The sequence below is a fragment of the Carassius gibelio genome, chromosome A10 (assembly GCF_023724105.1).
Source record: "Carassius gibelio isolate Cgi1373 ecotype wild population from Czech Republic chromosome A10, carGib1.2-hapl.c, whole genome shotgun sequence".
Classification (NCBI taxonomy): Eukaryota; Metazoa; Chordata; class Actinopteri; order Cypriniformes; family Cyprinidae; genus Carassius; species Carassius gibelio.
Window position 1 is genome coordinate 11,774,056 of NC_068380.1, and position 22,188 is coordinate 11,796,243.

General features: G+C 38.0%; 1 protein-coding gene across 1 annotated transcript in view; it reads left to right on the forward strand.

Annotated features, from left to right (window-relative positions):
- Nucleotides 1-10,127, forward strand: part of LOC128021176 (protocadherin-16) — an 88,466-nt gene extending 78,339 nt beyond the window's left edge. The window contains exons 12-21 of the mRNA XM_052608182.1: nt 539-664; nt 1,112-1,321; nt 1,547-2,413; nt 3,504-3,617; nt 3,765-3,976; nt 4,300-4,451; nt 4,839-4,969; nt 5,083-5,369; nt 5,653-5,794; nt 6,096-10,127. Coding sequence (XP_052464142.1) covers nt 539-664; nt 1,112-1,321; nt 1,547-2,413; nt 3,504-3,617; nt 3,765-3,976; nt 4,300-4,451; nt 4,839-4,969; nt 5,083-5,369; nt 5,653-5,794; nt 6,096-8,719 — 4,865 coding nt within the window. The 3' untranslated portion in view covers nt 8,720-10,127. The remainder of the gene's footprint in view (nt 1-538; nt 665-1,111; nt 1,322-1,546; nt 2,414-3,503; nt 3,618-3,764; nt 3,977-4,299; nt 4,452-4,838; nt 4,970-5,082; nt 5,370-5,652; nt 5,795-6,095) is intronic.
- The last annotated feature ends 12,061 nt before the right edge of the window (nt 10,128-22,188 follow it).

The following is a 22,188-nucleotide window of genomic DNA, read 5'->3' on the forward strand; positions in this document are numbered from 1 at the left end:
GAACCTGGATGTTATATGACATGTTACTTCTGTTTTAATTCACATCAGGTTGTTTACTTCCTGTACACATTCTAACTCGGAAAGGAAGGGAAGACTACTCATATTACTTTTGTACAGTATAATACAGTATAAATACTGTGCATTTGTGCTAATTTTCAGAATTACCTTATATTTGCCACTTGACAGAATACTGTGTCCCACAATGCAATGCACCTGATTTGATCTACCATGATTTTTAACATCTCTCTTTTGACTTGTAATTTGATCTGACTGTCAAAAGACATAAAAAAAATCCTGAAAATATTTAAATAAAAGTTCAATAATATATTTAGGTCCATTATTACTATTAAAATAATTAAAATATTTAATTGGTAATTTATTTGTAATAACTAAATGCCACTCATATCAACATATGACTAAGGACAATGTAGTATAGAAATGTTTGAAAGGTTTCACTTTACTGTGTAGTATTCAGAAGCCAGTTTGCTAGTATTTGATTCTGATCATTATTGATTATATATTTCTATTTTTGTCGCAGGCACTAATGGCTTGGTAATTTACGGTGGTGTGACTGAGGATGGATTCACAATTAATGCAGAGACGGGTGTGATATCTGTCACTCAGGTTCTAGACAGGGAACTTCAGGACCACTACACTGTAACAGGTACATAAACACAGTTAGGATCTGCAAATAATATGGCTGAAACTGTGTCATTTTAGGATTATCTGTTATAGTATTTATTAATATTGAATTAAATTTTTCAATTATTTTATTTTATGATATGTATTTTAATTTTAGTTAATATTTTATTTTTGTGTGCTTTTATTTTTTTTATTTAGTTTTAAATACAATTTTAGTGATTCAGCTTAAATAAAAATTAGACATTTAGAAATACATTTTTTTGTTTTATTATTTACTATTTACGTTTTTCATCTAATATTTATATTATTTTAGCTTTATTTAAATTACCGAAAGCGATTCATTTTAGTTAATAACAACACTTGGTTATATTATTATTATATTATTATTATTAAAATATTATTTTCTCTAATTATAATTTCTAATATTATTCAATTTAACAATCCTCTTTATATCTTGTGTATGCAATAGTTTATGCAAAAGACGGAGGCATGCCCCCTAACTTTGCCAAGGCTAAGGTGCACATCACAGTTCTGGATGAGAATGATAATGCTCCTGCTTTCGGGCAGCAGCATTACAGTCTGGAAGTGCCTGAGAACCAAGAGCCTGTGGAGCTGTTCACCCTCAAAGCCACAGACCTGGACACCGGAGAGAGTGGACGACTGGAATATAAGATCACTGGTAAAACATTTTGGATATTTAGATAATGTATGTATAGAGGTACATCTAGAAGAGCATCTACAGTGTATTACAAACCAGATTTAGTCTTTAAGTTAAAACACACTGCATTTTGAATTACATGTGGTCAAGGCATTTTTGTTCACATTTCAGGCTTGTTTCTTATAAAAAGAGGATCCAGTCTGCTTGATTGTTAACAAATGCTGTGTCTGTATGTTGCAATTCTAGCTGGGGACCCAGATGGTGACTTCAGACTTGATGGTTTTTCTGGAGCTCTGTCTACCTCAAGACCTCTGGACAGGGAGCGGAAGAACAGTTATTCTTTGAAAGTGGTGGTTCAAGATCACGGGAGCCCCTCTCTGAGCAGCACAGCCACTCTGGACATCTCAGTCCTTGATGTAAACGACAACAGCCCAAAGTTTAGAAGCAGTAGCTACACCGTCGATGTCTCAGAAGATGCTGCTGTAGGTTCGTTGGTGCTGGATGCGACAGCAACAGATATGGATGAGGGCGAAAATGGCCAAATCTTATACTTCCTTAGTCAGGAAGCCAAAGGTTCATTCACAGTACATCCAGACACGGGGCGGATCACTACCGCAGCACCTCTGGACCGAGAGAAAAGAGCTTCTTACACCTTCCAAGTGTATGCGGTTGACCTGTCACCTGCCGAACCCCGCAACACCACAGCCCAGGTAACCGTCACCATCCTGGATGTCAACGACAATGCACCATTCTTCATCCAGGACCCGCTGATTATCAACGTGTCCAGTGGAAGTGTGTCCATGCATCAGGTGGTGGCCACCATGAGAGGAGAAGATAAGGACTTCGGAGCCAACGGGTCAGTGTTCTACCGGTTTGCAATGCCAGTCAGAGGATTTGCTATTAACTCACTAACAGGGGAGATCCAGACTACCGAGAAGCTCCAGAGTCTGACGCAAACCCAGCGCACTCTCATAGTGGAGGCCATGGACCAGGGCAGTCCTCCCCAGTCTTCTCTGGGGGTGGTGATCGTCTATGTGAAGGAGCAAGATTACAAGGGCATTCGATTCTCTCGCACCACCAGAGATGTTAGCATACAGGAGAATGCAGCTAAAGGTAAGCAGAGAATTTACAGTAAAAATTATTTTAAAAAATAAGCGTGCTGTTAGCTTGGTAGATTTATATTGTTATAAAAAGCAATATTTGTTTTCCTTTACAGTCCATTTCATGGAAAAAAGTTTGATGATATTATCATTTTATAAAATAAATTACAATATAACAAATAAATAATGAAGATGATTAAAGTCAACATCAGCCTTGTTTTACTTTCTTAATACATGTTTCTGATCATATTGTAGAAATAGAAATGAAATAATTTTGACAGTTGTTTTAGCTGACATCATCACAGCCAAGAACCTTTATGATGGGAAAATAATGTTAATTAACCTATATATATATATATATATATATATATATATATATATATATATATATATATATATATATATATATATATATATATATATATATTTATTTATTTATTTATTTATAAAATTACAATAATTATCATAAATAGCACTTACTGAAAATACTGAAAATAGATGAATACGTAATTTGCATAATGCATAATTTTATAATAATATAATTTAATACCAATTAATTTAATACAGATTATGACAGTAATAGCAAATGACAGATCAAAAAAAGAAATTCCAGTGGGACACAAGATGCTATTTTTTCATGATCCAATCAATTCAAGTTGGATAATATTACTGTAGGCCCCACCCTCCTTTTTTATTTATTTTATTTATTGATATCCTGTTTCAGAAAAACACATTACAAGTTTATATAAGCAAAATGGGTTGAAAAATCCACTTCATGTTGATTCTTTATACAAACAGTTATCAACTTTCATTAAGTTACATGTATAAAACCCATCTTCTCACACTGCATTGCAAAAATATACAGACCATTTCAATTATTATAATAAATCCTAAACTAAAAGCTATTCTTTGTGGTTTCTTCATTACAAAGCACTGGCATGAGGCAGTTGAAAACTTTTGCAATGAGCTGCATGATGAAACTGTAGCATTGTATTTCAGCACTCACTGGCACAGTCAGTTTTGTTAGGCACTGAAAGCCAATCCATCAGTTTAAGTCAATGTAGCAGAAGAGGATTGAGTTTTTTGTGTATTTTTACGCACAGGCACTGCAGTCGCCCAGGCTCAGGCTCAGCACCCTGACGGCACCCGCGACGGCATCTCTTACAGCATCTTCAGTGGAAACAGATACCATTCCTTCAGCATCAGCTCCAGTACAGGTCAGATGGGAAACCTGTGAAATATGAAAACAGCATAGCTTTGAACAAAATGCATGCATGAACTCATCAGAAAGTTGAAAAATAATATTGATTATTTACAATGCTAGCAAGCTAACCTACTTCACTGGATTATTGGTGCTTTCATAGGTGAAATCTGGGTACAGAGCTCAAATGGCCTGGATTTTGAGGACACTCCAAGACTCCGTCTAGTGGTGAAGGCTGAAACTACATCCTCAAGCTCCTTCATGGCTGTCAACCTGATTCTTCAGGATGTCAATGACAATCTACCCCGATTCCAGCTGCAGAACTATGTGGCTTATATGCATGAAGCACAGGGCTATGACTTTCCCATCATTCAGGTAAGTGGTTTCTTATTTTCTGGTATTTCTAAGAAGTCTAAGGTAATTGAAAACATACTGGGGAAAGTATTCAAACAAAAATGTTCTACAGATAAATTTATTTTTCATAGTAAATTTTGCCACACTAGCCAGTTACAGGAGAGTTAAGAAAATGTACCCTTGAAAATGATATTATTTTTGTTAGCCATACAAACCATTAAATAACTTACCTGTTTTTTCGGCACCTGTTTCTGACATAATGTCCGGAAGTGTGAGATTTAAACCATTATGTTGGAGTTCCTTATAAAGTTACCAAAAATGTTGTATGTTTTCGCATACATTAGGTTGTGGCAGAGGATGTTGACCAGGGTCAGAATGGTCAGGTGACTTACTCCATTGAGTCTTCGAGTCAAAGTGGCCTTTTCAAGATTGACCCTCTGACCGGCAGCCTCACAACCACGGCCATTATGGACCGAGAAATCTGGACACAGGCAAAGTGAGTGTATATCATATTTGCTCAGCCAGTGAATCAGTGCTGTGCCGGTCTTTAATTTCCTTCTGTTTCATGAAATGTAACTGTCCTTCCAGAGTTATTTACTTTGTGTGTGTAATGTGTTCAAGCCCTCGTAGTTTTTTTTTTACCTCATTTTCTTTGTTTCTGAAATGTTCCCCGTCTCCTATAAAGCTGTGTGCTTTTAATTTACTACATTTTTGGTCTGTTAGTGCTTTTGGATAGTTGTACGAATGTTTTTTCTGAAAACAGAAGACATTGTTTGTTCTCTCTCTCTCTTGATCCCCAAAAGAAACTGAACAGACACATCTAGCACATGATGTATGTTAGGAAAAATTCATCTAATCCTTTATTTTATCTCATTTGAATCAGGCTGGTGATAAAAGCCACTGATCGTGGCAGCCCTAAACTAGTAGGCACTGCCACCATTACAGTGATTATTGTTGACCTCAATGACAACAGTCCCACCATCCCAGTGCCACGAGAAATTAGAGTGCCAGAAAGTAAGTGAACTTACTGATGACCTTTTACTTTTTAACCTTGAAAGACATGATATCAAGCACTTTGGTTATTGTACTTGTATCTGAATGTTTATGTCCTTGTGTCCCACTTACAGACTCTCTTATCGGTACTGAGATCACCCTGGTTACGGGAAATGATGTGGATTCTGGCCCAGTGCTGTCTTACTCTTTGCAGCTGGACGCTTCATCACAGGGAAAATTTGATATCCATCGTTACAATGGCCGTGTGTCTCTGACAGCACCACTGGACTTTGAGGAGAGGACATGGTACACATTGACTATTCGAGCTTCAGATTCAAAGCATCAGAGTGAAGCCAATTTAACTGTCTTGGTGGAGGACATAAATGATAATGCACCTACTTTTACACAAGATCTATATCAGGTGATTTTTCTTTCTTTCTACAATTTAAAGTATTTTAAAACAATGTGTATCTCTGGGATAAATAAAGGTTTATTTGCTACATTGTTCTCTATCGTATTATTGTAAAAAGTTAATGTATTAGGATGGTAAAATACATAAATGTATAAAAGAATAAATATACACCAGAATAAAGTGTGCTGTTGTCATTATGCATTTAGCAGATGCTTTTATTCAAAATGACATCACTGTGAATACAGGAAAAAGCATGCCAAGTAACAGCTGCTTTGTTGACTTTGGTTTCCAGGTAACACTTCCAGAACATTCCCCATCAGGCAGTCCTGTTATCACAGTAACAGCAACAGATCGAGATTCAGGAGAAAATGGAAAGGTCACCTATCGAGTGGTGTCTTCAACGAGGGATAGGTTTAACATTGATCCTAAAAATGGTATAAGCTCAGTGTTTATACTAAGCATGTTGATCGTTTTGGCAGTGGCTATTTACACAATTGAAAGAATGTATAAGTGTGAATAGTGGTAGATAAATATGCAATAATTATAAGTAGCAACAGCAAGTGCAATTAGTAGTAGATGCTATTTGCATAAAGTGGTGTGTGGAGTTAATGAAAACTGCCTCTACCAACAAGGTCAGCTGCACTTAGTTTAAATAGCCACACCCTCTAGTTTAAGAATATAGTTTATATTTAAAGCATTAACATTGTTGTAAAAACACTTCCAATGTCTTTACAGGTACCCTTTTCATCAAACAGAAAGCAGAATTTGATCCGGAGCGGCCCTCTGTGAGTGTAGTCATTGAAGCTCGTGATGGGGGGTCTCCACCTCTGTCATCTTCTGCTACAGTCCAAGTTCAGCTGATAGACGTCAATGATAATGCCCCCATATTCCACCAGATGGAGTACAAAGCCACAGTGTCTGAAGACCAGTTACCTGGAGCCACCATCCTGACATTAGAGGCAGTAGATGGAGACCTATCTCAGGAAAACTGTGGTTTTGATTTTGCAATTGCCAGTGGGAATGTTGGAAATGCTTTTCAGATTGAGAGCAGCGTTCGTTTCATAGAGGGCCATGGCTTCCAAACTGTAGGAACCCTGATCCTGGCGGAGCGACTGGATTTTGAGGCATCGTCACGCTATAACCTCACCATTGCGGTCTCGGATCGTGGTGTTCCTCAACGTAGCTCCAGCGTACCAGCCATCATCACAGTCACTGATGTGAATGACAACCCTCCTGTCTTTGGCAGAGCTGAGTACATTGTGTCTTTGAGTGAGGGGGCAGCTGCTGGTACAGAAATCTTACGTGTGACTGCAACTGATCCTGATTCAGCTCCCTATGCAGAGGTCCAGTACAGCATCAGCTCTGGAGATGAGATGAAACTCTTCTCTTTGGATCAGTGGACTGGGGCACTGAGGCTTCAAAGGCCTTTGGACAGAGAGAGCCGGACTTCTCATGTTGTTATAGTACAAGCCTCGGATGGCCATGGTCATTTTGCCTTGGCTCCTATTAGTGTAGAGGTAAAGGACATCAATGACAACAGACCTTACTTTCCCATTGCTACATTAACGGCCAGTATCCGAGAGAACCAGCCGCCTAACTCTGCTGTGACTGTGTTACACGCAATCGATTATGATACAGGAGTTTATGGACAGCTTAAGTATTATTTGATGGACCATTCTGGCCTAGGTAAAGACCTCTTCTTGGTGGATTCAAACTCGGGAGAAGTTCGTACCAGGCAAATATTTGATTTTGAGAAGGTGAAGTCATTTAACTTCATTGCTTTAGCTGTGGATGCAGGCAACAACTCGGCTACTGTCACAGTGCAGGTCTATGTAACAGGAGAGGATGAGTATGATCCAGTTTTCACCACTTCAGACTTGTCCTTTGAGGTACCAGAGGGAGCCCAAAAAGGTCAGAGCATTGGGCAAGTACAGGCCAATGATGAGGATGGTGGGGTGGATGGAATTGTACTTTACTCCATCCCCAATTCCTCTCCTTATTTTGATGTGAATAAGACCACCGGTGTTATCTACCTAAAGATGGACAACTCTGGCAGCTCAAGCGGAGGGAGTGGCTCGAAGAGGGAAACCCGCCTAATGACTATAGATGTGACTGCCCACAGCCCTCTTGACACCTCAAGAGTAGCTTCCGCTCAGGTCACCATTGACGTAACCAACACCTCCTTTGGCCTTGCAACAGACCTTAACGTCCTTCTTGTGAGCATAATTGCTGCCTCTCTTGGAGTAATAGTCTTGTTAGTCATAATTGCTGTAGTCCTTTATCTAGTAAGATCAAAGCGCAAAAAGAAAGGACAAGACACTGGGAATAGTACCGTGTCTTCAGGCACAGCTTTGCAGAAGTTGGATGAGCCTAAACCCGCAGGGGGCAACAGGATCTATCATCAGGCACTACCTGGATACACAGGTGATGAGGTAGGAACTGGTGGAGGCTCCTACACTCGAGGAGGATCCCTAGATCCTTCTCACTCCAGCGGACGGGGATCTGCCGAAGCAGCAGAGGATGACGAAATCCGTATGATCAATGAGTACCCAAGAGTTGCAAGCATCACCTCCTCCATGCAAGAGCACATCTCTGCCAGGGGCCCTGATTCAGGTATTCAGCAGGATTCAGACCAACTCTCTGATATTTCTTGTGAACCAGGGCCACTTGATGCAAGCCAGTGGTTTAAAACTAAGAAACTTGGGAGCATTAGTGGGAGCCTCAGTGGTACCCTACTCTCTGGTCAGCTCCCAGTGTACAGAGATGAAGGTGGGGGCTACCTTGGAGTAGGTCGTGGGTTAAATATTTCCCACCCAAAAGATTACGCTTTCCCTGAGGATGGTAAACCCTTGGTTGATGGCTCCCTCACAGCCATAGTTGCAAGTGATGAGGAACTGCGAGGCAGCTACAACTGGGACTACCTTCTCAACTGGTGCCCTCAGTTCCAACCCTTAGCCAGTGTCTTTACAGAGATTGCCAGGCTAAAAGATGAGAGCTTACCTCCCAATAATCCACGCAGACCCTTCCAACCCAAAGTTAAGACAGATCCCAAGCCAAGAATTGACCCTCCACCCCTCATTACCTCAGTGGCTCATCCAGGAGCCAAATCTGTTCCACCTAAACCTGCCATAGCACGGACGTTCCACCACTTAACATCCCTAAGACGTTCACCTATAAGCCATGAGGGCTCCATCTCCTCTGCAGCCATGTCTCCAAGTTTCTCCCCTTCACTGTCCCCACTTGCTGCACGGTCCCCAGCTGTCTCCCCATTTGGTGTCACTCAAGGTCCCTCAGCCTCCATCATCAGCACCACAGAGCACTCTCTGGAGCACAGTGATGAGGCTGAGATGAGGATTTAAAGCAACATTGTACTCCATTTTGTGGAGGACATTTTGTCTTTTGATAAGACATACAGTATAAGTCGCTCTTAGCAATGTTGTATACCTGGAGAGACAGTCGCTCAGCCACGACAGTGACGCAGGTGTCTGGTAACTGAAAGGGTAAAAACATTGTTCAGCAACGTTACCCTACTTCAGAGCCACCGCAGTGTTGATATGAGTTGTGTGTTGCTTTGTTTTGTCTCACTGGCTGGCCAGGGAGGCAAGACGTTGACTGCTCCTTTTGTTTGTTTCTTTTTATACTGATGACTCAAACAGCTTTGAAACTCCAGTGTTTTGTTAAATCCATACAAAATAGCTGCTATTGTCATACTTTGTAGACCGCAATGAAAACTCTATATAAACTCAAACTGATGTCATTATGTATGTTTGTTTATGACTGGGAGATGGTTTTCTTTTTTTCTATCTTTCTTGTTTTTTTTTACAGTGCTATTTACATGTTTTTTTTTTGTTTTGTTTTTTTTTTTAAATGAAGGACTTGGCATTGCTTTGAATGAAGTTCTTACATTTTAGAGATATTCTTTGTATGTATAGGTATGCCAGCCATAATAAGTGTATTATCATTGTATAGTGTCTAGGATCACCATACTGTGCTTTTGTGAAATTGTGTGACACTTGTAATGTGAATGATTGGAAGATTGTTGTATTTTATTATTTATAAACAGAAAACCTGAAAGTGTTGAAACTTCCCATGTTTCATAGTGTTGTATTATAGGCCTTTTGAAGTTGTATTCTCCCTTCCCCTTTGAACTAGAATTTTAGCATCTTAGCTAATTTATTGTTAAAACAAAAATAAAAGACAGGGCCATACTTTTTTCGGCTCATCTGGACCTTTCTCTTCTCTATGTAAATAGTTTCTTACAAAACAGCAGCTCTGTTACACTGTTTATGCTGCTTATTCTGACAATAATTAAAAAAAAAAGTTTTGTATATGTCTACGTAAATTATGGTTAGTCCATTGGTAAATTTCACCTGGGATAAAGTGAATCAAATGGACCTTCTTTTGTAATAGGCAGTGAATGGTTTCTGTGTTGAGAATAAGCTTCAGAAGTGCCATGCCGATTTTTTATCTCACATCCTCCTCTGTGGAAAGCAATTTAAGCATTTGAATGACCTTCCAGAGATGTTTTGTTGTGTCTGGTGCATGCATGATACCGCCACTGCCTCAAGTGTAACTGACCCCTGTTCAGCACCCAGAAAAGTTGCAAGGAAAAAAGGGGCCTACTATTTCTGAAGACTGTCTTACACTATTCACTTTAAAAGTTGACATTTAATTGTCTCTTAGTCTGCTTTCCGGCAGCAGTACAGTTTAAATCATCTGTACGTATTTAAATTAAATATTAAATTCCTACTGATTTCTTTTGTCAAACCGGAGTCTTTTGTCTTCCTTCCTCCAAGTTTAAATAAATATGTGAATGGGGAGTTACAAAGTAATCTGGCTTTTAGGGAAAAAAAGAAACATGAGAGGTCGGAGTCAAATTTGTCCTTCATTAAAAATCGATTTGAGAGAATCCAGTATGTTGCAAAGACCTAGACTAAAGCCGGGCCTCAGGCTATGTATAACCAGAGACAGGGTGTTGCCATTCTTAAATCAGTTGCAGCTATGAAGACATATTTCCTCAAATTATATTTGTCCATACAAAAAGAAAATAACATGGATATTGCTAATTATGCAGCATAGGAATTAGCCAAATCAAATAGCTATGACTTATATTTGCTATAATCATGTTGTTTGTGCAAGGCAATCACTCATGCATACTCATTGTCATGTCAAATACCTATCCAATTGTAGTTGTAGTTGTAGTCTTTTGTAGTTGTAGAACAATTGTAGTCTGTCACTGAGGCAGTATCCTCGAAAGATATTCCTTTGTATATCTTATTTACACCGAAAAGCTGCATATTGGAACCTAATTACAAAGATACTGCCCCGGGAACAAGCTATTGTAGTTTTTTCGGACAGTATACATGAAACTGTAGCGCTGAAACCAAAAAGCTCTCAATTTTTCTTTGTTTCTACCATATTGAGTTTTCTGATCCCCTGCTGTGAAGTTGTTGTTGGTAGAGATTCATCTCTTCTCCATCTCTGTGCTATGCATGTCTATAACTGATTTACACCATCCCAGATATCACAAAGAAACAACAGTCTCACTAGTTTGCACAATCAGTGACTTAAAAACACTGCATATAAGCATTGTGACCTGTGGCACATAGTGTGTAGCTCTGTTATCAAGATCTGTTATCAAGTCTAGTTACTACACAGGTTGTACATTTTACTGCTTTCTGCTGTTTTATATTAGGCTGTTTATTCCTTTTTGCAACATTTCAAATTCTCATTGTTTGCATGTGGAGATGTTTATCTACATACTGGTCATCTAGCCTTTAGTACACAGTACATGTCTTTTAAATTGCGTTTGAATTAGTATAGCTATCATAACCTGAGTTTTCCATTTAGCAGTCATTAGATGTGAGTCTGTTTTGGCATGAGCGCTTTTTGGTGACTTGGTGGATCAAAAGACCCAAAAATCTTGACAAATAAAAGGATAGAGTGGACGTATTCAGCATACTACAGCATTGAGATAATAGGTATCTCTTGTTTAAAAAAAAAAAAAAAAAGAATCATGGGAAACAATTACAGCTCATATTTGCATTTCACAGACCTTAGTAGTCTAGAATTTCTTCTGTTTGTAAAAAAAAAATATTTTTAGACTGTTTTAGTCTGTCATTATTTAAGGGTGCTGAAGGATTTGGGGCAATTTTCTGGTATGTCTTCCCATTTTTCTTACCATAATTTACAGCCAATGCTGCCGAACACTTTTGAAGAATATTTTTAACATTCTGCCATTTTTATTTAGTTTTATTATTTATATAAATATTTTATTATTATTATTATTATTATTATTATTATTTATTAATAAAATACATTGTATTTCTCTGCAACTAAATAATCAGGCATATTTCAAGCTTTTCCCATTGAAGATTGTGTAGATAAGAATAATAATGAACGTTAACAGGCAGTGCATCCTTCATTCCACTGTGACACCATCCTCAGAAAGATACATATTGTGTCTGTGAGTCCAAGAGTAAACCTCTGGTTTTGATATTACCTGCTTGTTTTTTTTTTTATCAGTAAGATTAGTGGGCAGTTTTTGCATTTTTAAGATTTATAATTTCTTAAATGCTTTGGTAGAAAAACAAGGGAAGTCTCTAAAGCTCCATTTAAGTTGAAAATACACTTCAAAGAAAGATCCCGCACTTTTAGACTTGGCTATTAAAACAAGTCTGCTATTCCCATCAGATCCAATGTAATGTTCCCTTCATTCCTCACAGAAAAAAAATAAAAATAAATTAACGTAACTTTCAATGATTAGAATTGCTCTGCGAAGTCAAAATTACTTAAGTAGTAATATATATATATATATATATATATATATATATATATATATATATATATATATATATATATATATATATATATATATATATTCCATATAGGCTAACTTGATAGATGTGTCAAAGTGAGGGTTTTCCTATTTGGAGAATAAGAGACATGGAAGAGGACTGAGAAAGGTTATATCAACTTTATAATGATACTTTTTTGGGGAGCTTCAGAAATTCATGCTCAGTTTCACTGTTTTATTTGTTTAAATGTAAAATTAGATTATACCAACACTGCTGTAAGGAGTGTTTTCTTATTTAGGAGGAGATATTTGCTGTCTTTCAGCGGTTGTGATCAATGACTCTAACTGAGGACAGTTGGTGCCGAGTGGACTCTCTCAGGATCTGTGCATGAACCGGAGCTGAACGGGGAGGTGGACAAAACTATACCAGACACGACTGATAGATCCCATCAACAGCTCCTGATTTATTAAAGTCCAGGCTTGAGAGAGAATGAAAGAGATGGAATCAGAGAAGGAAATAGCTGCAGAAGTAAAATACAGTTTGACTTTAGATTGGATTAAAGTAAAAGTGTCATGTCCTCTCAGTAGTTTAAGCTAATATGATTTTAACTACAGCTTGAAGAAAAAGTTGCATAATTATTGTAGACAAATAGACGGTGTATGGGACAATCTCATTAAAGAGAGCGTTTGATTGGACAAAAACCTTTGTAGTGCAGAATAAGTCATTAGTATTTTTTCTCTGTTTTCCCAAAAGTGAAATCTGAAATTTTTAAATGTGAATGTCTGCTAAAAGTTTTTAGAGTGACATGAGCACACTGACCATTTTTGTTCTGTTGTTTTGTTTTTCCACTGTAAAAATAACATTTAATTTATGCATTTAGCTGACACTTTTATCCAAAGCAACTTACAGTGCATTCAGGCTATACATTTTTTTTATCAGTATGTGTGTTTCCTGGGAATTGAACCCATGACCTTTTGCATTAACTTTCCATTTCCATTTCTGCTGGTTAAAATCAAGGGAGAAGCAGTGAGACTGAATGGTTGAAGCAGTAACAGGTTGGAATCACAGTGTTCAATCAATCAATCACCTTTATTTATATAGTGCTTTAAACAAAATACATTGCGCCAAAGCACTGAACAACATTCATTTGGAAAACAGTGTCTCAATAATGCAAAATGATAGTTAAAGGCAGTTCATCATTGAATTCATTGATGTCATCTCTGTTCAGTTGAAATAGTGTCTGTGCATTTATTTGCAATCAAGTCAATGATATCGCTGTAGATGAAGTGACCCCAACTAAGCAAGCCAGAGGCGACAGCGGCAAGGAACCGAAACTCCATCGGTGACAGAATGGAGAAAAAAAACCTTGGGAGAAACCAGGCTCAGTTGGGGGGCCAGTTCTCCTCTGACCAGACGAAACCAGTAGTTCAATTCCAGGCTGCAGCAAAGTCAGATTGTGCAGAAGAATCATCTGTTTCCTGTGGTCTTGTCCTGGTGCTCCTCTGAGACAAGGTCTTTACAGGGGATCTGTATCTGGGGCTCTAGTTGTCCTGGTCTCCGCTGTCTTTCAGGGCAGTAGAGGTCCTTTCTAGGTGCTGATCCACCATCTGGTCTGGATACGTACTGGATCCGGGTGACTGCAGTGACCCTCTGATCTGGACACAGACTGGATCTGGTGGCCACGGTGACCTCGGAACAAGAGAGAAACAGACAAATATTAGCGTAGATGCCATTCTTCTAATGATGTAGAAAGTACGGTGTTATGTGAAGTGTTTCCGGTTCCGGTTTACCTAATTAATGCAGCCTAAAAATCCTTTAACGGATTTGGATATTAAAAGCATATTAGTATGTTATGTGTATGCCAGGTTAAAGAGATGGGTCTTTAATCTAGATTTAAACTGCAAGAGTGTGTCTGCCTCCCGAACAATGTTAGGTAGGTTATTCCAGAGTTTAGGCGCCAAATAGGAAAAGGATCTGCCGCCCGCAGTTGATTTTGATATTCTAGGTATTATCAAATTGCCTGAGTTTTGAGAACGTAGCGGACGTAGAGGAGTATAATGTAAAAGGAGCTCATTCAAATACTGAGGTGCTAAACCATTCAGGGCTTTATAAGTAATAAGCAATATTTTAAAATCTATACGATGTTTGATAGGGAGCCAGTGCAGTGTGGACAGGACCGGGCTAATATGGTCATACTTCCTGGTTCTAGTAAGAACTCTTGCTGCTGCATTTTGGACTAGCTGTAGTTTGTTTACCAAGCGTGCAGAACAACCACCCAATAAAGCATTACAGTAGTCTAACCTTGAAGTCATAAATGCATGGATTAACATTTCTGCATTTGACATTGAGAGCATAGGCCGTAATTTAGATATATTTTTGAGATGGAAAAATGCAGTTTTACAAATGCTAGAAACGTGGCTTTCTAAGGAAAGATTGCGATCAAGTAGCACACCTAGGTTCCTAACTGATGACGAAGAATTGACAGAGCAACCATCAAGTCTTAGACAGTGTTCTAGGTTATTACAAGCAGAGTTTTTAGGCCCTATGATTAACACCTCTGTTTTTTCTGAATTTAGCAGTAAGAAATTACTCGTCATCCAATTTTTTATATCGACTATGCATTCCATTCATAGTTCAGTAAAAAAGACCCTGTTTTTCCACTTAAAGAGCCAGTAAGATGAAAATTCTAAGCTTCCTATCACTGTTTATAAGTCCTGTACATTAGGTTTAAATCCATCCAAGGTTAAAAAACATTGTCATTTTGTCAAAATATCATTTTAAAATTACCTCAATTCTCAGAGATCCCCAAACGGTTCGCGCGAAGCTGTTCAAAAGATTCAGTTTCCTTAAACCCCACCTTTCGGTAGCATACTGTGTTCTGATTGGTCAACTGACATATTTTTGATTGGTTGTTCCGCACACAACTTCACGGTAAACAATGCGTCAGCATCTGTTTGGGGTGAATTATGTCTTATTCCTCTCACCGCGAAGCAAACAGTAAAATAAAAAACTTGAACAGTCTCTGCTTTTTCTTCTGTGTGGGTGTATTCAAGCTGCGCGCTTCAGTTTGAATCTGAATAGCGCGTTCAGCGCGGGGGCGTGGTCACATTAGAAGGGAGACATGAAAAACAGACATCACGTTGTTTTCATATGGATTACTTTATCACAGAATATCTGTCATCGGCAGCACTGGTTTAGTTTTAAAGTAGACATGTCAAGCTTTCTATAGATATCTCTCTCATGTCTCTTTGTTGAGTATTCACGGAGTTACACTTCATTTTAATGACGTGTTTGTACATGACGATCAGCGCAGACAGGCTGCAGACAGCACACATACTGATAAGACGCCCGGGAGAAAACAAACACATAACTTCATAATCATACTTTGCGTTGTGATTCGGAGATGCTCGTTGTTCTAAATAAAGTTGGTAATGAACCATCTTTTATGGCCAAACGCTTTGAAATCCCGCTGTACTCTCCGAGATTAGAAAAGCAGTCATCAGTGAAATGTTGTGAACACAACAAAAGGGATTTGTTGTACTGCTCTGGTATTGTGGTAAAAATGAATTTTAGCTCTTCTGATCTTCATTCTTTGGCAGTGAAAATAAAACAAACTTGCCTTTACAATTAAAAACACACCGTCTCCTCGACATGACGCTATCACACCAACCAGAGTGTCTGTGTGTGGGGGGGGGGGGGGGGGGGGGGGTGGCAGGTCATAGTTCCGTGGGCAACTATGGGCAAAAGATTTGAAATCTATAACGACCTGTTTCAGCGATTCAGAGTCGACTCTACTTTAGAAGCCAATAACTTTATAAATCGTGTACTTTTTGGTTTAATTATTTGCACATTGTTTACACTGATGGACAGCTACATCATACACTGTAATACAGGTAATTTTTGATTTCCCATCTGTGTGGCTCTTTAATTGCTGAGTCACCGCAGGTCTGTAATAGTACAGAGGCCTGGTAAAAGTCAGAGGCCTGGGGCTTTAACTCATAATTACATCTCTTCCCGAGGGCTCGCACATCTCCTGGGGTGTATGGAGGACTCCCCAAGAAAACCAAGGGAAAAAGTAGGATGCTGTAGTTTAACTCTGGAGTCACTCTTGGCAATATATATAAATTTAATTTTGTTCAAATAAAAAAAAAAAAGACTAGCACCATTCAGTCTTCTGCTTTTTGGAATTAAATAACTCAGCTGTTGTTTTGGATGCAGAGATGTTGAGTTACAAATGTAGATGCTTAATGGACATGCTGAAACCAGAATGCTGTCAACATCTTTGTGTTGTAATGTGGCAGTTCATAAACAATTCCCTTCACAGCCCTGACATATTTTTTTTTCCATTCAAGTGAATAAATTGCAGCATTCAGAGTTGAGGAGAAGGATGGATTATCTAATGAGCCAAACAGTGTGTCAGTAACACTATCCCACCTGGGTTTATTTTGTCCACCCTTATTAAATGATCCAGCATTAAAAAGAAATAAAGAAAGGTTTCTAAATGTGTGTACAAGCCAAATGTAATACAGCTGAAAATCGTACATCAATCTTGATTCAAAATGTAGCAAAAAAGCTAATTCAGATATCAGCCTCAATATGGTTTGCGAAAACGAGATGAATTGCAGTTAAAAGAGGCTCTGTATCGGTTCTCGTCACCTCCTCTTTCGTGTGGCCAAAGTTTACATCAACATCAGGAAACAGGCTTCATCCATAACCTCTGCAAAGAGCTGCTTCCATTATCAGAGCCTCCCATGTTTACTTTAGTGTGCAGAAATCTGTTAAGAATATGACTTTTATTCATTTCTCCCTCTTTTTTGGTTTTGTAATGACATTGCCACAAAAAAAAAAAAAATGGAAATAGAGTTTTTCCACATTACCTTTGAACTATCCTTTGAGAAAAAGAAAAAAATAATATATATATATATATATATATATATATATATACACTTTTTTTTCTTTTTTACAATTCAGTAAAGTCATTTTTCTGTTCCATTTAAATTTCATACCAAACCAAGCACATTCTTGCATTACCAATGTATTACTTCTTATTCTTTCTTTCTTCCTTGTTGTGCTATTGCTGCGTCTTTTCAGGAAAGAAAAGCCAGACTTGAACTTTTCAAACAGAAGAAAGGTTTAACTCTGGCTCTCGGATTTCTTTCATTTTTGGCTAGGCGCTGAGATTGTCAGCTATATGTTTAAGTCAATGTCATGAAGGGGGGAATATTGTTTAATGTACTGTAGTCATTGCATGTAAAACTGGAGTGTTACTCCAAGTTCTTGAACAAGGCAAAAGAGGAATATTAAAAACTACTTTCCTTGCTCAGGAGAATTAAATTCAATATAGAGAAAAATGAGGTGGAAACAAACACTTAACATCTACTAAAGGTGAGTGTTTTTGACATGTTTGTTGAAATATTTGACTCACAGCTATAAGTGTAATAATATTTGTGATAAAATAAGATAAGATAAGATAAGATAAGATAAGATAAGATTAGATAAGATACGATAAGATAAAATAATCTCTTTATAGCTTTCAAACACCAGAAGTAATTTAATTAAATTATAGTTCTTTGAAAGCCCTAGTAAAATGTAATTATGGTCTGTCTTTCTGTTTTTCTGTGTCAGAGATCAGAGCCTAAACATTTGGACATTGAGCCAGAGCTGTTTGGACACAATCGTAATGCTCACATACACACTGACACAAAGCTTTGAGTGAATTCCAAAGCAATGCATTTTAAAACTCCCCTTTAAACTCTCAAAACGAACAGCAGATAAATACAACTCAGTACATTTTTTTTTGTGAGAATGCTCAAGCGTAAAACTATGCCTCAGCATCCATCTCCAACATGTGGTTTAACTGTACCAGATCTAATTCAGTGTTTTATGACACTAGAGGATGAAGTTGAATCTAAACTGCTTTCCCAATAAAATCATCATAACTTTGCAATGTTTTGTGCAGAGTTTAGGATGTCTCTAGGTGAAATGTCCTGCATCTTAGACTGTTTTTAAAGCATACACTTTTAATGATTAGATATTAATTGAGAAGCGAAAAGTTAATTAGTGATGGTAATAAAAAAATGATTAAAGAAATGCAAACATTAGCAATAAATAGATGGTAAATGCTTACCAGAGCTGGATTTATTTTAAATTGTAGTAATATAATTTTTTTTTTTAAATATTACAGTTTTTACATATTTTTTTTCAGGCTTAGTGAGGTTAAGAGACATCTATTAAACACACACACACACACACACACACACACACACATATATATACTAAAATATTTAACATTTTATGCGTAAGCTATCATGCACATGCCTACTGTAGATCTGAATTCCAGAATCTGATTTGTGGAGATCTGAAGTCAACCCAGATAGCTCAAGAGCAGCATAGTTCAAATGGAAAGTATTCTAGACTATTGTACCATCTGCTTTCACTTTAGAACTAAACATTGAACTAAAACATTGCTCGGAGCGCACACAAACCTTTCAGCAGAATATATGTAAAGTAATTAATTCACATGATGTTGTCTTGTCATTTCTCAAGGCTATGTGCTCTGTCTAGGCTGTTGGCCTGTGCTTTGGCATCTAGTGCTCCCGTATGTTCTTATTTGTTTCCTGTGCTCTATTTCTATTATCATAAGATGTCCCGATTTGACAGTATCTGCCGCCCTTGGCCCGAGACCCACAGAAAGGATGGGAAGATGTAATATATGGTTAAAATACATTACTAAACTATCCTGAATTTTATCTTGTTTTCCATCTGTAATTAAGATGATTTAGGATAGCTTTATAATAGATGATTGTATTTTCAGTTTAAATCACTGTAGATGCATTAAATTTATCGAAACTAATTGATACAGTCGACACAAAATGCATGTGACTTTAGATCACAAATATTTTAATTGCATGCAAGACAAAATTGTATTGTACCACAAGAGCCCTTGCCACGTTCCACTTCTGCTTCCTAAAGCAGCCCTATTTATGGCATTCCTGGGACATGGCGTTGAGAGATGAAGTGGCCTGAACATGAATAAAAGGGTGAGCTGAAAACCTCTCATTTTTTTCTAAGGTGATGCTTTACCTCCTCATTGCACCAGTGGCTCTTCTCTTTAGAAGTGGGCGATTTATTTAATCAGCAATATATTTATTTGTCTGTTTGGACCTTTTGCGAAAATGATTTCCCCCAGAAGAGTGCTGGATTTGACCTGTCCAGTGGTTCCAGACAAACCTCCTCCAGCCTATCACAGATCAGGTTGCAGGAGAGATCATCCCATACATTATACTCAGGAAGTCACAAGAGCCTTTATCCAGAGCCCTGCCAACTAGATCATCCCGCAAATATGATAAACCTTGAAAGGAAGAAGAAATGACTCTATGTTGGGATGAATAGGGAGTTCAACCCATAGCCTAAATCCATCCATCTTAAGTTTTCAAGAGGTTTATAGGGTGGGGTGATTGGGTTTAGTACTGAGCTGTCCTGGATCATGCTCAGGAAAAAAAAAAATCATCTGGATGTAAAAGTTAAAATAAAAAGGTTGCTGGGAAAGGTAAAGACAAAGAGTGGTGCTGGCTTTTAAAGCCACGCAATCTTTGATAAAAGACCACCTATTATTATGAACTGTGTAATTTCATTCAAGTACAAGTCACGACATTGGCAGTTTTATCTGCTAATAGTCATCAACACAAAAAGCATGATTCAGCTCGAGAGAAATAAAGTCCATCTGTTTGGTCACAAGACATCAGAGATGTAGTGTGAATCACTGACATGTTTCATGCTTTGATTTCATTTTCTCATGCCATTGCGTGCCAAACAGCCCCTTGTTTTTCAGCTGGCACGCAGGAAAGGGTTACTGACTTCCCAAAAGTGATGCGATTCTAGTCTGGCAGTCTACAATATATAGCGAAAAATAGCACAACAATGACTTTTGTTTAAAACAAAAGTAGAGAGTAGAGTGATGCCCTCAATCATTATAGTGGTAAAAGACTTCTGGCTGAGCACTGCTGAGATGTACTACAATAAAATCACCATTTTGAGCTCCAGATGAATAAAAACTGTGGAAAATAAATTCAGGAGAGCACTGGAAACATTGTGACAAAACATAAGAATCAAGATTAAAGATTATGTGAGCACATTTTTTAAATATTAGTTGTTTTATTGTTTGAGTAGTATAGTTGATTGTATGAATGCATGCAATAAATAATACTTCTTCATAAGTGAAGTGACATTCAGCCAAGTATGGTGACCCATACTCAGAATTTGTGCTCTGCATTTAACCCATCCGAAATGCACACACACAGAGCAGTGAACACACACACACTGTGAACACACACCCGGAGCAGTGGGCAGCCATTTATGCTGCAGCGCCCGGGGAGCAGTTGGGGGTTCGATGCCTTGCTCAAGGGCTCCTAAGTCATGGTATTGAAGGTGGAGAGAGAACTGTACATGCACTCCCCCCACCCACAATTCCGTCCGGCCCGAGACTAGAACTCACAACCCTTCGATTGGGAGTCCTACCCTCTAACCATTAGGCCACGACTTCCCTTGAACTAACTATGTATTGACATATATTTGGTATAGATGGGAAATGACACATGCATATGAGCATGACTGCGCAACCAGCCAGACAACATTTGAGTGACATGACATTCTGCCAAACATGGTGACCCATACTCAGAATTCGTGCTCTGCATTTAACCCATCCAAAGTGTGCACACACAGAGCAGTGAACACACACCCGGAGCAGTGGGGGCAGCCATTTATCCTGCGGCGCCCAAGGAGCAGTTTGGGGTTCGGTGCCTTGCTCAATGGCGCCTAAGTCCTGGTATTACCAGCTATTGTGATATTAAACAGATTTTTAAAAGTGAAGTGGATTTAAAAAAAACTATTTTGGACTGTTAATGAGAAGGAAGTACCCCAAGGAATCCCACACTCCTGTAAACGACCACTGATGGCTCAGAGACTCCAAAATCAAACATGAACAAAAATAACGAAGAAAAGAAAAGCTATAATTAGTCTTTAGACCAGGGCTGGGGAAATTGGGTCCTGGATCACTAGAAAGCTACAGGCAGATGTGTTTGATTAGGGTTGGAGCTAAACTCTGGCCCTCCAGGACTGAAGTTATCCAGCTCTGCTTTAGATTCTAACAGACATCACTTTTTTGGATTAGTATTTTATTTTTATTTTTTATTTTTTTTTGTAAAATGTATTTTATTAAACTAAAGTTTAAATTGATATTATTTTATTGCATTATTATTTACTCACCTTCATATCGTCCCATATTGTATGAAACTTTTTTCTTAATAATAAGTAAATAATTCAGGTTGAAATTAGGGAAAGATTTAAAGTTATTTTAATCTGACCTAAAAAGAAAAAAAAGTTCTGATTTATAAATGCATTAATACTGACTGTGATACTCGGTAGTCTGTTTCTCCCAATCTTTCCTCTGTGAATATCCCATCTTTGAGGAGGTATTATTAGCTGGCAGGAGAGGAGAGAAAGTGATGGAATGCAATAAGAACATGGATCCAGGGTCTGGAAGACAAACACTCAGTACTCTTATAAGGCCATCACCATTGTGATTATAGCTTTGCTGACACATTCGATCAAGATATGAGCTGAGCTGGGTTTTCTCAAGATGGATTCCTCATGTGGAGTGCTGCATAATGAGAGACTTTCTCTTGACGGTTTATGAAACCTGAACGCTAGAACTTTTCTGGTGGTTTATTGTTTGGGATTGGTCACAGCTCGCACATTAGAGCTATTTCTACATGTGTTTGGCGTGTGTGTGGAGACTCACAGCACTCTCTCTCATAGATTAATGTTAACTTTGTGTCTGAATTGCTCTTAAAAAGGGAATTGTTGTGAAAAGTTTCAAATCTGGCAACATGATGCACTGAAACTGCATTCCAATGTAACGATTATCCCCAGTAACAATAGCATTAGTCTGTTTATTTGTTCATTCACTAAATGTTATAAATGTTGTTCAGCTAATAAATAAGGTCATGTTTATTATTCAGCATTTTTATTCA